The sequence below is a fragment of the Propithecus coquereli genome, unplaced genomic scaffold (assembly GCF_000956105.1).
Source record: "Propithecus coquereli isolate 6110/MARCELLA unplaced genomic scaffold, Pcoq_1.0 Scaffold477, whole genome shotgun sequence".
NCBI classification, from domain to species: Eukaryota; Metazoa; Chordata; class Mammalia; order Primates; family Indriidae; genus Propithecus; species Propithecus coquereli.
The window spans coordinates 224,105-240,132 of NW_012150585.1; the positions used below are offsets into that span (position 1 = coordinate 224,105).

The 16,028-nt window shown below is 45.8% G+C and overlaps 1 protein-coding gene across 1 annotated transcript in view; it reads right to left on the reverse strand.

Moving 5' to 3' along the window:
* Positions 1–975: 975 nt before the first annotated feature.
* Positions 976–16,028, reverse strand: part of FXYD6 (FXYD domain containing ion transport regulator 6) — a 37,709-nt gene continuing 22,656 nt past the window's right edge. The window contains exons 2-8 of the mRNA XM_012655452.1: positions 6,594–6,656; positions 5,909–5,947; positions 5,696–5,770; positions 5,043–5,079; positions 4,246–4,295; positions 3,732–3,782; positions 976–2,190 (exon numbers count right to left, since the gene is read on the reverse strand). Coding sequence (XP_012510906.1) covers positions 3,754–3,782; positions 4,246–4,295; positions 5,043–5,079; positions 5,696–5,770; positions 5,909–5,947; positions 6,594–6,651 — 288 coding nt within the window. The 5' untranslated portion in view covers positions 6,652–6,656 and the 3' untranslated portion in view covers positions 976–2,190; positions 3,732–3,753. The remainder of the gene's footprint in view (positions 2,191–3,731; positions 3,783–4,245; positions 4,296–5,042; positions 5,080–5,695; positions 5,771–5,908; positions 5,948–6,593; positions 6,657–16,028) is intronic.

The following is a 16,028-nucleotide window of genomic DNA, read 5'->3' on the forward strand; positions in this document are numbered from 1 at the left end:
CTGAGATGTTCCCGGCATTCTGTTAGAACAGGCAGGTCCTTGCCCTCTAGGAATTGTGCCTGGCAATGAAGACACCACACGGAGGCTTGGGCTGCACTTGGGCCACCTCCCACCTCCAAGGGAATCTGCCTGTAGCTGTGTTTGTTTAGCCCACAGTACTTTTAAAAAACTGATGTGGAATGTCCCTGGGAAGACACTCTAGGTGATCCTAGGCCCCTCTGCCCCATTTATTGTCACTGTAGCTGATTCACAAATGGACATTATCTGCCTGGCCCCTATGGATCCCAAGTATAAAGCATGAAGTGTGACTATAAAGGCAGGAATGAAGTATGACTGGACCAGAAAAAAGAAGGGACTCATTCTACCTGAAGTCCAGGAAGGCTTCATGGAGGAGGGGGCATATGATTGGGATTAAGATATGTGTCTTGTTTCCATAGAAGAGCTGGGCTAAGGGTAAAGGCATCGAGTATAATCCATGTAACCCACTCCTGTGCCTCCTTTTCAAGTCCTTAGGTAGCGGCCCCAGAACTTACCAAAGAGAAAGGCTAGAACCTTTTACTCCAGGCCAGTGACCACTTGGTCAAGCCATTGTGACTCCCTTTTTCTCTCCAAGATGATATAATGTACAGGTCCTGCTGTGAGATGCAGCCTGAGCCCAATGACATGGGGGGCGGGGAGGGAAGAAGAGGAGCAGAGGGAGGCAGGAGGGGGAAGGGGTGAGAAGGAGGGTCCCAGGCAGAAAAGGGGAAGGAAAGCAGGGAGGAGGTGGGGAGGAGGCAACCGTAAAAGCAGCTGAAATAACCCTGCACGCCCTGGCCCTGGCCGGCTCTCCAGCCTTCCCTTCCCCCACCCCCAAGGATGCACCCCCTTAGGCCCTTTAAGTTCCAGGGGCCCTGAGAACACTCAGGTGCTTTCACAGAAAGGAAAACACCTCAGAGCCGCTAGGAAACAAATGGTATTTATTCCTTGTTTCTGTTGCGGTTGAGGGGGTAGATCACAACACAGAGGACAGCAGTCTGGTCACAGCGGCACGGCGTGGTTGGTTTCCAGGGGAACATGGAGGACAGGAAGGGTGGGATCTGGTTGAGTTCCCACTCTCGTTAGACCTTTGACCTCTTGCCGTTCCCTCTGCCCGCTGGGTCTCTCAGCTGCCCCCTGCACCGCTCTGACCACCGACAGGCAGAGCAAAGGGTGCAGGGCTGTCCCTGCTGCCCGACCGGGGGCCTCCCTCCACCCGCCCATCCCAGCGTGCGCCCCACAGAGTGGGAACTCCTCAGCCGTCACCTGCCAGAGACCAACTTCAGGGACGGGAGTCTGAGTCCAGATGAGCTGAGCTACAGACTGAAGTCTCGGAAGCAGAGAAGGTTGCGGGGCAGGGGTTCCAGAGCCCACGGGGTTATTGCTGAGAAGAAATGAAAGGGCACATTCCCCAGGGGCAGAGTAGGAGCCCTGGGCCCGGAATTCTGGGTGCTCTGCGAAGGATCAGGGCAGACGGGGACTCCTCGGAGGAAGCCCCCAGGAGGAGGATGAAGGACAGACGGGGGTACCTGCCTGGAGGCCACGCTGGGCTCACCAGCTCCTTGCCTTGTGTCTCCAGTTGCTAAGAGACCTTCAGAACAGACTGGGGTCAGGTGGCAAAGGGAAGCGAGGTTCTCGTAAGAGGAGTGAGGAGAGTCCGTACAGAATGACGGTCAAGGTAATGCAAACCTTCCAGGTCCAAGACCGCTGGAGACTCCTGCCCGTGCTCTCACCCTACACTCAACCCTAAACCAGGACAAGGGGCTGGGGAAGTGGACTCCTAGGAGCGGGAGGTGGCGGGGGCCACAGGGGAAGGGAGCCGATGGCGACAGGCTCAGCTCCTGCCCAGGGAAGTGAGTCCACAGTTCACTAGCACAGCATCATCCACGGACGAGCAGCCACGAAGACCACGGTGGGCAACACACGCGCGCACGCACGCGCACACAGACACGTCACAGGGGAGGGACGAGGCCGCAGGCTGCAGCGGGGGAGGCGAGTGTTAGCCGCATCGGTAAGTTGAGGGATGGAGTTAGAGGGGGTGGGGAGGGGCGCGGGGGACACACAAGTTCTTGGCTTCTCCTGGGGAAGGGTCTGTTGCTGAAGTGGCCGGTTTTCTTAAGCATCGACATTTGCATCTAAAGGTTCAAGCAGCTGCCTTCAGGTTCCAGGAGGCTGGGGAGGGAGAGAATTTAAATGAAAACAAAACTGTGGCTCCTTTCGGCAAACCTCACCTGCTCCTCTCCCTGCCTTGAGCACAGCCCCCTGCCCACTGACACTTCTGGGATGACGTCCCTCCTAACCCCGCGTCCCAGTGCAGCCAGGAGAAGGACGAGGCTGCGGTGCAGAGAAAGGAGATGAAGGCAGGAGAGAGGTGGACCTCGGGGAAGGGTTCTCCCAGGTGGGCTGGAACCTGGCGGATGTGGAAAGGAAGTTATTAAACCCGGGACACCCCCAATCGTCGCTCACAGTCCTGAGACTCAGGAGAAAAGGGTTTCTGAGAAAGACCTAGTTTGAAAAAAAAAAAAGGAAAAGACATTTCACAGGGAGGCTGCCTGCTTTGAACATCCCCACACCAATTCCCACGGGTTCTCAGTCCTGCCTGCCGGCTGCGGGGAGAAGGACAGAACACCAAACTCCCAGGAAGGACATGTCTCCTACATGGGGATTCTCGACCACCTCACACTCAGGCCATCCCTTACCGTGGAGAGCCCCATCCAGAAGAGGGACGTAAAAGGCCCTGCCCTGCCCACCCGCGGGCTGTTCGGAAGATGTACAAGCACTTAGGAGAGAATTTAAACGCTACACAGGTACACCGCGCTATTGCCATCACAGTAAAAGCTGGCGCATCAGGCATTTTGCCATCCGGAAATCTCTTTTAACTTACAATTTGGGATAAAGTTATATACCTGTCTATTACGACTTATTTGTATGGAAAATGAGGCGGAGGTGAGCTGAGAAAAGGCTGACTTTTTCCCTTGGTATATCCCATGGAGTCATGGAGTGAGACAGGACACAGGGAGCAGCGGCAACGAACGACAGCCAGGAAGACACAGTTCGAGGTCCAGTCCGTCACTCACCATCCCTGCGGCTCTCTGACCCCTTCATCTGTCAAGTGGGGCTGGCCCCCACCTGTCCTACTCACTTCCGGCGGGCCGAGCACGCTTGTGCGCGGGGCAGCACTTTGAAAAGGGTGAGAGCACTTACCGGTGACCACTCTCCTGTGCCCGCGACAGGAACAGCGGAAACGGATGCTAGAAACCGGGCGCCTGAGCGCTGAGAACCGATAATGCTGGCATAGGGTGTCATATACTATTCGTCTGACTTTTGTGTAGAGTTGAAAAGTTTCATAATAAAATGTTTTGAAGAAGAGTGGCCCTAAGGTACTTTCTGAATCACCCCCGAAAGCCATTATCTTTATGCTACTTTGACATCAGGAGTATTTCACTAATTATCCCCGCGTGGCAGCAGGGGTGGTGCCCCACAAACCCGATGTTTGCGCACACGCGTGAGGGACGCCTTGGCTGTTTCTGGTCCTGGTCCGTCCCATTGCCCCGTTCAGATCCTGAACGGCTCCTGGGGGGCGAGGGGGGCTCATAACAAAAGCTGCGGCCGCTGCTGAAGCCAGCCCAGTACTTCCCGCCGAACTCCCCTGCCCAGACCGCGACGGAGACGGTGACGGTGACAGGGGAAGGTCCAGGCACAGAGCGTCTCACCTTCCCACCTGAGGGCTGCACTTCAGTTCTCTGCCTTCTGGGGCTGTGTCGCTGGAAGGAAAAGCAGAATGGATTGTAGTGAAAGGACCCCTCACCCCAGGGGGCCACCCCACAGCAGCCAGGCCTGTGCCTGACTCTGGAGCAGCAAAGAGGTGGCACACGTAGGATTTCATGTCAGAACGAACAGGGTAGAAATCCTTGCCCTGCTGCGTGCTGGATACAGCACCCCGGGCGGTAGCTTCTCTGAATCCCCTGGTTGTAAAATGTGGGCAGTGACGCCTCCCTCATGGGGCTGTGTGCTCTGTAAATAATGGCTGTCTCCGGTAGCAGCCTGTTTGGTGGCAGCCAGGGGGAAACGTTGCAGAGGCCCTGGAGACCCTTCTCCCAGCTCTACGGGAGCATGTCTGGCCACTCTAGGGAGGCCCTGGGCACCTGGTGACAGTCCCTCCCTGGGCCCTATGAGGAGCCTCTCCTGTCCCCTGTTCCGTCTGGGCGGGTGGTCATGGGCAGTTACCATTTGCAGTGATGAGGTTCTCCGCCTGGGCTTCCTCATCTCCGGGAGCCCTGCAAGGGGAAGAGACACACAGCGCCATCAGGGGTCTGCAGGCAAACCCAGACAGCAGCGCCACTCTCCTTGCTGGGGCAGGGCCCCCTGGGATGTCTCCTCCAAGTCCTCTGGGCACTCTCTATCGTGGGGCGCATGGGGCGGAGGCAGCCGTCGGGACTGAAGGGCCAGAATCAGAGGGAACTCAGAGGCATGTTCAGTGCCAGCCCCGGAGAGAGCTAAGTCCTGGGATGGGATGACGTGGGGCCATGTGGGGGCTTGAGTGTGTCCTGCCACAGGCTTTGGACTTCTGATGTGGATTAATGGGGTGTCACCTCTATGGGGGGGTAGAAGGGGAGTCCAAGTGTCTACTCAGCTCAAAGAGCCTCGTGAGCAGGTGACAAGCAGGGACAGTGTCACAGGTCCTGTAGCGAGGACCTGGGCCTCAAGGGAGACCAGGAAGCCCTCTGCTTCCCTTCTCCCAAGCTCAGGTGTTTCAAGGACCTCCAGACAAGGTTCCAGCACCTTCTTGCCTACCTCCTCTCCTCCCACATACATCACAAGAGACGGGATGGGCTAACCCTCAATGTTTTGACTCTCTTTGCCCCAAAGTCTGCCTGGCAATCCTCAAACTTCTACCCTTATTCCTCGACACACACATTCTGAGACAAGAATCCAAGAGAACATCCATTTGGGGTCACGCACCAGGGGCCCCTCCCTGTCCCTCCTATTATCACCCCAGATACCCAGTGCCATGGCATCCTTACCGGGGCTTCTGATTGAAACTGCACTTGCACCTGCGACCTGAAAGGCAAAGAAACCGTCTAAGGTCATGGTCCCAGCTTGGCCACAGCAGGGCTGCCCTGTGAGTCCATGCAGGTGGTGGGACTATGTAAATGGCACCCCCCTAGACCTGGGCACCCCACCGCTCGCTTGCACAGCTGTATGCAGCAGCCCTAGGTTGGGGTAGGGGTCTTCTAAGGCAAAGGTGGTACATTCTAACGGCTTGGACAGCTATACCACCACAGCCCACGTGATCACGGAAGTGCAGAGGGCTCCGTGCAGACCAGGCTCACATGGGAAAAACAAGTGCAGAGACATATCTCTCGGAGCACACTAGGGTAGCACCTGTCTCCTATCTCGTGACTGCGCCGCCCATGCCCTACGGATACAGCGCTAGAAGCTGCCTGCCCCTTCTCATCTACGGTCCTTGTCATGTGGCATTTTCTTTGTCCATGCTTCACTGTTTCACTGAGCACTTATTATGCTCCCAACACCGTATTAGGTCCTGGAGATAACGCAGAGGACAGTTTCCTGCCCTTTCCAGGAGAGGGAATGACCAGGCTCTCACACTGTCCCCACCTGCTTAGCAGACGCAGTCGTTGGTCTTATAGAGTGAACGAAGGAACAACACACTTACTTAGGATAAGGAGGATCCCAACCGAGAAGAGGACCACAGCAAACACCAATCCCCCAATCCTCAGCGTCTGGTAGTCTGCCAAAGGAACCAGGGGTGACATGGAAGAAGGGCCAAGGTCAGGGAGAGAGTGTCTGTCCCTTCCCAGACGGGCCTGCACTCCCCGCCTCCCCCCCCACCCCCGCACGCAGAGTTGCCACCGTCACCACTGCTCACCATAATGGAAAGGGTCCATTTCATTCTCCTGCTCAGCGGCTGCGAAACAAACAGATGTGGTGAAGAGGCAGACAGCCACTCATCCTGGTCCCCAAATACCTCAGCTTGCCTCACAGATCTCAGTGCCCACAAAGGAACTCCTGCGAAGCAGAGATACCTGGACATGCAGGGAAGGGTGGGCCTGCCACTCAGGGTCGACCAGTGGGCCAAGGGCAGGTACGGTGCAGAGCCTTGGTGAGGTTCTGTGCTCACGGCACGTCCACATTTATTGCCCCTTTTGATTCTTATATTAATATTACACCATCCCCAAAAGGCAGGGTTTACTTTCCTCTTTGACAGGTGGAGAAACTGAGACCAAAGAACACATGACTTGCATAAGGCCAGAGCTGGTTACTTATGGCTTAGAGACTCATGTGCAGGTCTCACTCCCAAGGGTCAGAAGTCCACAGGGGCTGGTGGGCTTGGAGGGTTTAAAAGCAGACCCTGCTGGACCCTTGTGGGCGGAGCTGGGCAGGCCGGATTGGAGTCTGTGAATAAATCGCTGTCGCCTTCCGGGACTTTCTCTCCTGACGTGAAGAACCTGAGAGCTCCCCAACCTAATGTCCCAAAGGGCCAGAACCTTCCACCAGAACGGGCTGTGCAAAGTTGCCATCGTGTCACAGCCAGGCCCCAGAGGGGTACTTACCACTGGCCAGGACCGCGGGGGCCAGCAGGCTGCACAGAAAGATCAGCACCACCTCCATGGCGTCTGGGGACAGAGGGAAGAAGAAATGACTCTCTGGATAGGAGAACCCCCAACTCCAACCATCAGCCTGGCCAGGGGCCAAGTCAAATCCTCAGCTCTACTCAGAGCGCTCGCAACTTGCTGAGAGTTCAAACAACCTATGCAGAAGCAGATGACACTTACTGCACTCTTAGAGAATGCCCTGCATGCATTAATTCAATTAACACACTTGAATCAGTACAATTAGCAGGCACTACAACCAACCCAAGTTGCAGGTCAAGAACCTGAAGCTTTTAGAGGTTAACTGACACTCACCAGAGTGAGTAGCAGGATCTAGAACCTAACCTGGCACAGTCACTCCTGCACCATGCTGCCTTTGGCCCAAGGCACATAATCACAGTAAGGACTCTGGAGGTGATCTCATCTGTGTCCTTCTCTCCAGGCCACACTTATGTGGCCATCTCCAGTTCATTAAGATGTCTGGGACTTGCTCACTGGTTCCCGTAGCCAACACCTCAGTCAGAAATGTCTCTTTAAATCAAATTAAATGTGGCCGATAAACCAACGTCCCCCTCGTCCAGCCAGCCAAGTAGAGAGTGCAACTCACTGTTTCCTGGACTCTCTATGGTCAACCCTGAGACGCTGACGGCTCTCCCTAGGATGCCTCTCACCTCTCACCTCTGAAGTGCCCAAGTCAACTCTTCCCAAAGGCTTTGGCTCAGAATCCTCCAGCAAGGTGGTTTGATTAAACAAAAGGAGTTTGGAGACTGGTTCTCTGAGTGTCAGCATCCCGGCCTCTCCTTCCCCAGATGCCAAAACCTCTGTTCAGGAGCGTATCAAGTCCTGGTCTCTGGGGTGGCTGGCCCCAGGGTGGGCCATCTGGGTGGTGGCAGGAGGCAGCGGCAGGAGGCAGCAGCAGGAGGCAGTGCCGGGTAGTCCCACTCACAGATTTCAGTGGAGTTACACACAACCCCCTCCTGGGCTTAATGAGTGTGGTAAAGCACCAGAGAGAAGGCAAAGGGAACGGAACCAGCAAAGCCCAAGGCCGTTAGCTCTTTCCCATGTGGGGTGAGACTGGCAGTGGCCTGAACCCTAGACATGTGTCTAGTGGCCAGAGCCACGATTGCTCTGAGCACGGTCACCTCCTACCTTCCCCAGCCCTGAGCAAGCAGCCCCGGCTGCACTTCACCTCTCAGCCACCAGGGGTCAGAACGACTGCATCCAGCGCCCTGCCAAGGCCCAGACCTTGCACTCGGAGAAGGCGATTGATTCAAAAAGCCTTTAATCAAAGGGCAGTAATTTTGCTTTTAATGCGATCTCATTTCATATTTGTATTTCCTTTAGAGTTTACATTATATTTTATATGTATAAAAATATATGTAGCACACACATATAATAAAGCATAGTAATAACAGAAAAGCCCATAAACAAGTCACTTAGGAACCGGGGCTTTACAAATACTGCTGCATTTACCTATATTTTTCTCCAACCCATCACCTTGGCTCTCCCCCAGAGGTAATCAGTATCCTGAATATCTTTTTTTAAAAGTTGCTAATCAACAGGTATAAAATTTCAGTTAGGCAAGATGAGTAAGTTCTAGAGATCTGCTGTAAAACATTGCACCTGTAGTTAACAATTCTGTATCATACGCCTAAAAATATGTTAAGAGGAGAGATTTCATGTTAAGTGTTTTTGTCACGATAAAAAAAAAGAGATAAAATCCACATACCATGAAATATACCATTTTAAAGTATACAATTCAACGGTTTTTAGTATATTTACAAGGTTGTACAATCATCATCACTATGTAGTCACAGAAATTTTCAGCATCCCCCAAAGAAACCCCACCCCATTAGCAATCACTCTCCACTGCCTCTCCCCCCAGACTCTGACAACCATTAATGTACTTTCTGTCTCAGTGGGTTTGCCCATTCTGGGCATTTCATATAAATGGAATTATCAAATACATGAACTTTAATGTCCGGCTTTCAACTGAGCATAATGTTTTCACAGTTCATCTATGTTGTAGCATGTATTATTAGTATTTCATTCCTTTTTATGGCTGAAAATATTCCATTGTGTGGATATACACCTTGTTCTTCTTTTTCAAAACACATCTAACACATATACCTATCTAAATAATACATTGTTTAATGTAGCTTTTTGGAGCTTTATATCATGTTGTATATAGTCTCTTGGGTCTTGCCTTTTTTGTTCAATATTATGTTTCTGAGGTTCACTCATATTATTACATGTAGCTACAGTTCATTCATTTTCAATGTTGTGTCATATTCCATTGTGCTGGTAAATTATCATGTATTGATCCATTTTTTTTGTCAGAGAACATCTGAGGTATTTTTCCCCAATTTTCTGCTACTATGAATAATGGAGCTGTGCACATTTTTGTGTATGTTGCCCAGGGCACACATGCAAGAATTCCAAGGGCACTGTTTGTCAATTCTTTTGACCACCACTCTCATAAGAAATACCTTTTACATTGCAGCCCAGTACAAACACATACCATGTATACCAGAAACAATATGACAAAACTATGAAAGAATTATTCTATTTTCTATTTTACTTTGTTTCCTTTAAAAAAAAAATGGCTAGGCTCCTTAATGGGTCACACTCTGCAGTTTGAAAAATAATGTTCTAGAGATAAGCCTAGGCATGAAGTAGTTCATTGGGTTGTATAGTACACAAATTGTCAACTGTACACAATAATCTAAAGTTGTTTTCCAAAGTGATCATCTCCATTAGAATATCCAGCTGCATATGACCAGCCCCATTACTCTACATTCTATCAATACTTGATATTGTCAGGTATCTTAATTTTTGCCAATCTAGAGCTGTAAAATATGGTCTGAATTTGATTATTTTGTAATGGAGTTGGGCTTCTTAGAGTGTTTGCCATTCCTGTTTCTTCATCACTGATGTGATTTGCATGTCTTTTGCCCATTTTTCAAATGGGTTGACACTATTATTAATTTCTTATTCTAGATACTTTATCTTTGTCATTAACTATTGCAAATATCTCCTTCCAATTAGTGCCTTGTCTTTTCACTTTTTAAAACTGTCTTTTGATAAACAGCATTTCTTTATTCTAACATAATTGAGTGCAATGATTTTTGGGTCTTAAGATATTCTTTCTCACCCTGAGATCAGAAAGAATTTTTTTCTAAAAAATGTAAAGCCTTGTTTGTTATAGTTAAATCTTTATTCCATCCAGAATGGATGTTTGTGTAAGACGTGAAAGTAAGAATCTAAGTTTCACTTTTTCCCACCTGATAACCAGTGTTGACTGCCCCTCTAATGTGCCAAGCCACTTTTGTCTATATCTGGTTCATACTTAGGTGTGCGTCCGTTTCTGGGCTTTCTCTTTGGCAGTTTGTCTGTACCTGCATTAAAATCACAGTCTCTCAATTGCTACAGCTTTATGATAACCTTGCTGTGTGGTAGAAGCCCCTATGTTCTTTTTCTCCTCTTCCTTCTCCCCCTCTGCCTTCAGGAATGTCTTCACTATTCTTAGTTTTTTGCTCTTATATATAAATTTTAGAATCAGCGCGTCAAATCCATCTGAAACGGTTGGTATTTTCATGAGAACAGCAATAGATCTATGTATAGAACAACTTGGGGAGAACTGACATATTTCTGATCTTGAGTCTCCTATCTATAAATAAATCTTTTCATTTGTTTAGGTCCTTTTCAATAAAGTTGCACAAATGCTTTAATATAGGTCTTGTACATCTTCTGTCAGATTTATTCCTAAATACCTTACAATTTTTATTGCTATTTTAAATGTTACCTTGTGTGTGTTTTCTAATTTTTGCTGGTACAGAGAAAAGCAACTGATTTTTATATAATGATCTTAAATCCAATAATCTTGTTAAACTGTTATTATTTCTAATAATTTACCTGTAGATGCCTTTGGGTTTTCTCTGTAAGACATATCATCTGTAAATGACACAGTATTGTTTCTCCTTTCCAATCCCCACACTATTTATTTCTATTTCTTGTCTTAGTGCACTAGCTAGGAATTCTAGTAAAATGTAGAATAGAAACAATGATGGTGAACACACACATGCACATAATGCGCACACACACACACATACACAGTCTTATTACTGATTTTAAAGGGAGTTTTAATGTTTTGAAAGTTCCCCTCTAATCCTGTTTTTCTAAGATGTTTCTGCTTTATATGAATTATGAATGAGTTTTCTTTATCTATGGTTTTCTCCTTTATTCTATCAATGAAGTAAATTATATGTATGGATTATCAGATGTTAAATCATCCTTGTATTTCTGGGATGAAACAAATGTAATATCTTTCTAGTAAACAGATGGAGTTGGTTTGCTGATACCTTGCTTAGGATTTTTGCATCTATGAGACTGGGCTGCAATTTTTATTTTATTGTATTGACCTTGCCTGGTTTTGGTGTGGTAGCACTGGCCTCACAGAACAAGTACTTACTCTCTTGCTAGTCCCTGAAAGACTCTGCGAAAGATTAGAATAATCTGTTCTTTGAATGTTCGGTAGAACTAAACCGTAAAGTCATCTGGGCTTAGTAGTTTCTTAGTGGGAAGATCTTAAATTGCCCATTCGATTAAATGATGGTTATGGCACTCTCCACATACCTATTTGTTCTTTAATACATTTAGTGAGTTATAATTTTATAGGGATTTGCCCTCTTCTGCTTTTAAATTTATTGCTATAAAGTTGTTCACAGTATTTTCTTATTGTCATTTTAATTTCTATTGGATCTGTAGTTATGTCCATTTTTTCATTCCTAATGTTACTTATGACATCTCCCTTTCTTCTTCATCCATCTCACCAGAGGTTTAACCATTTTATTAATTTTTTCAAAGAACCAACTCTTGGTTTTGTTAACTTTTCTTTATTGTCTCTTTTAAAATTTTCTTAATTCTGCCTTTACATGCCCTTTGGGTTTATTCCATTGTTCTTTTCCTCATGTTTATCTTCTTATGTTGGATACCTAGTTCATCAATATTTAACTTTTCTTGTTTTCTAATAGAAGCATTTAAGACTATAAATTTCTAAGTGCTACTTTCATTCCATCATAGAAGCTTTGAAATGTGGTTTTTGATTATGGTTTAGTTCTTAGTACTTTAAGTTTCCATTATAATTTCTTACTTTACCTATGCATTATTAAGAAGTATGTTTTTTAAATGTCCAAACATATAGTGATTTTTCATTTGGTTTTGTTACTGACTTCTAACTTAAATGCACTATGGTCAGAGACCATGCTCTGTATGATACACAGATGCCTTGAAATGTATTGAGATTCACTTTATGACCTAGAGTGTATCAGTTGTTAAAAAATTATATTTCACGTATGCTTAGAAGATTGTGAATTCCTTCGTCGTTGGGGAAAAAGGTCTATATGCCATTAAATTAGATTACTTACTGTGTTGTATAAATTTCTGTATTTTTTTTCAGTTTTTATCAACTGACCTACCAAAAATTAAAATTGGCACTTTGAAATCTATCACTATAAGGAAAGAATTATAAATTTATCCCTGTATTTCTTATAATATTCTAACAAAAAGTTAAAAATTGTTATACCATCCTTTGAGTTGCATCTTTTAGGATTATATAGCAATCCTCTGTCTTAAATTCTATTTTGCCTTCTGTCTTTTTGTGTCTTTATGTGTTGTGTATTTTATAAACAGCAAAGAGCTAAATTTTTTTGAAAACAAATTCAACCTGAATTTTTCTGTTAATTGTCAAATTCACTCCATTTAATTTACGCCTTTTATTGTGACTATTATATATTCCGTCTGGTTTCTGCCATCTGTTTCCCCCCTATTTTTCTTATGCTTATTTCTTTCTGTTGTCTTGCCTTTAAAAAAAAATGATTATTTTTTTCTTATTCCCTTTCTCTCTCTACAAGTTTAGAAATTATATAAGCTCTTCCCAAATTTTTAGTGGTTATCTTTGGAATTTTACCATGTGTATTCAACTTAACAATGACTGAAAAAGTTTAGATTAATAGCTGTAATAGTTACTAGGTACAATACTCCCTTGAAAATACAAAAATACAAATCAACCCCTTCTTGGTATATGTTATTATTGTACAATATTTCAGTCCTGTCTTTTTTTAATGCTATAAAATAGATACTAGTATCTGTACTTCATGAAAACAATGTTTGTTTAGATTTACCCATGTGCACAGAAGCCAGCTTTCGAGATGGCCCCTAATGCCTCCTGGTATTCAGATCCTTGTGTAGTCCCCTCCCACAGTGCATCAGGGTTAGTCTGTGTGATCAATAAAATATGGCAGAAGTAATGGCATGTCACATCCAATATTATGTTATAAAAGGCACCATGGCTTTCTTTTCTCTCTCTCTCCCTGATTGCTTGTTCTGAGTGAAGCTAGCTGCCATGTCTTAGGGATACTCAGGCACCCCTGTGGAGAGGCCCATGTGTCAAAGAATTGATGGCCTTAGTCCAAAAGCCTGTTGAGAAATAAGGCCTGCCATGCACCCACGTAAGGGAGCCTGGAAGCAAATCCTTCAGCCTTCACCTGACTGCCACCTGGCTGACAGCTTGACTGCCACCTCCTCAAAGACCCTGAGCCAGAACCACTCAGCAAAGCTTTCCCCTGACTCCTGACTCTCAGAAATCATGTGAAATAACAAATGTTTGTTGTTTTAAGCTGCAGGGTGTGGGGGCAATTTGTTATGCAGCAATGCATAACTAATACAACATATTTACTAACTGATTGGTTCACCATTCTTTTTGAATCTCTGCCACCTTTCAAGCCATTTTCTTTATCACTGAAGAACATCTTTTAGAGTTTTCTTTAGTGAAGATCTATTACTTATGAACTCTGTTTTTATCTGAAAATGTGGCATTATCTTTGTGGTGACAGACTCTAGGGTGGTCCCCAATAATTCCACCCACCTAGTGTTTAAGCCCTTGTGTGATCTCCTCCCCTTGAATGAAGGCAGGAGCTGCAACATGCTTCTCACAAACAGAAGGCGGCAAAGGTGATGGGACAGCACCCAGATGATGGTGTTATGTTACATAAGACTCGATCTTAGCAGACCAGAGCTAGAGACATTTCGTCCTTGCTGGTTTGAAAAAGCAAGCCGCCATATTGTGGCCGGGCCCATGCGGAGAAGCACAGGGCAAGGAATTGTGGTTAGGAACTAGCAGCTGAGAGCAGCCCCTGGCCAATCACCAGCGAGAAGATGGGGGCCTCAGTCTTTCTGCCACAGAGAGATGAATTCTGCCACCAACCTGAGGGAATCTGGAAGTACTTTCCTCCATCAACTATCTTATCAGACCACAACCCTAGCCCGGGGTTACCTAGATTATAGCTTTCTGTGACTCTGAAACAAAGAACACGGCTAAGCTATACCACACTTCTGACCTAGAGATACCATATAACCTAATCAACGTGTGTTGCTTTAAGCTGCTACATTGTGGCAATTTGTTCTGCAGTGACAGAAAACTAATATAATCCTATCCTTACAAGGTAGTTTGGCCTTGTGCACAATTCTATGTTGATTATTTTTGTTCTGCACTTTCCAGATGTTATTTCACTGCTATCTGATTTCCATCATTGCTCTTGAGAAGTCTGCTGCTTACTGCCGTTCCTTAATGGCCTTATCTTTTCTCTCTGCCTCCTTTTATTTTTTTTGTGTTTGGTGTTGTGGGTTTCATTAGACTAAAGTCTAACTATGGATTTATTTCTATGTATTTGGTTGTGTTTCCTTTACCAGTAGATTCATTCTTTTCATCAATTATGAAAAACTCTCCACCATTATCTCTTCAAATACTGCCTCTTCCCCACTCTCTCCTTTCTTTTTCTGAGACTATGATTAGAAACGTCAGACATTCGCATTCTGTTCTCCATAGCACTTAACTGCTTTTTCCTATTTTCCACTCTTTGTTTCTCTGTGCTACCTTCTGGGTAATTGTTTCAGATTTATTTTCCATTTGCTGATTCTCTTTTTAACTGTGTTTATCTGCTGTTTAATCCATCCATTTAATTTTTTATATCAATGATTATAGTATTAATTTCTAAAGGTTCTATCTGGTTCTTTTTGAAAGTGTCTGGTCATTTGTGTTAGTTTTTGTTGCCTGCTCATTTTTGCGATTCCATCTTTTATTTCTTCCAACATTTCTTACATAGCTATTTATATCCTTTATCTGAAAATTCCAAACTCTTAAATCCTTGGAGATCTAGATCTACTTGTTGTTTCTGTGCCTCTCAGTCATAGTGACTTGATTTTTCCAGTGCTTGGTTATCTTTGACTGTAAGCTCATATTTGCTAGATTTTAATCTATGGAAAATTGATGGTCCTAAAATGGGACACTTTTTTCCAGAGGATGTTTTGCTTTTTCATGAAGACTGCGGGCAGCAGAGACCAACTTGATTTCCCTTTAGCCCCTCTCAAGGTTCCTGGGCTTCGTGTAGGAGTCCCAGGTTTGGCTTCCAAATCTTGCTGGACCCAGTGCTTATCAGCCTCCAGAATGCAGTGACATCAATTAGCATTCATTCTAAGAGTAACCCTGGCTTAAGTTCTGGTTATACTTCACGTACTCCAGTGCTAATTTTATCTCATGGGCTTTTTGTTTGTTTGGGTATTTTTGGTTGTTTGTTGTTGTTGTTGTTTGGTTTTTAGGTGGCACTTGGTGTGGGCAGAGGAGTGGTGACTGATGACTGGATGGTTTTCTGTCCTTTTTGTAAACCAAGTTCTGCAGTCACAAATCCGGGATCAACTATTTTACAGTGGAAAATGCCTTCAGTGATTCAGGAAGTCATACAGTCCTAAACACATTTTTCAAAGTATGAAATAAAGTAAGTTTTGATCACCTGCTATTTGTAAAATCTCTTCCTTTCTTTCTATGTTTACTGCTACTTCCCAGACCAAGGCCCATCTCCAAATTACATTTTCACTATTCTATTTTTTTTCTTTTTTTGAGACAGAGTCTCACTGTGTTGCCCGGGCTAGAGTGAGTGCCGTGGCGTAAGCCTAGCTCACAGCAACCTCACACTCCTGGGCGCAAGTGATCCTCCTGCCTCAGCCTCCCAAGTAGCTGGGACTACAGGCACGCATGCCTGGCTAATTTTTTTTTTTCTATTTTTAGTTGTTTGGCCAATTTTTTTTTCTATATATTTTTAGCTGTCCAATTAATTTCTTTCTATTTTTAGTAGAGACAGGGTCTCGCTCTTGCTCAGGCTGGTCTCAAACTCCTGAGCTCAAACAATCCACCCACCTTGGCCTCCCAGAGAGCTAGGATTACAGGCGTGAGCCACCGTGCCCGGCCTGATCCATTTTTTTTGTCAGAGAACATCTGAGGTATTTTTCCCCAATTTTCTGCTACTATGAATAATGGAGCTGTGCACATTTTTGTGTATGTTG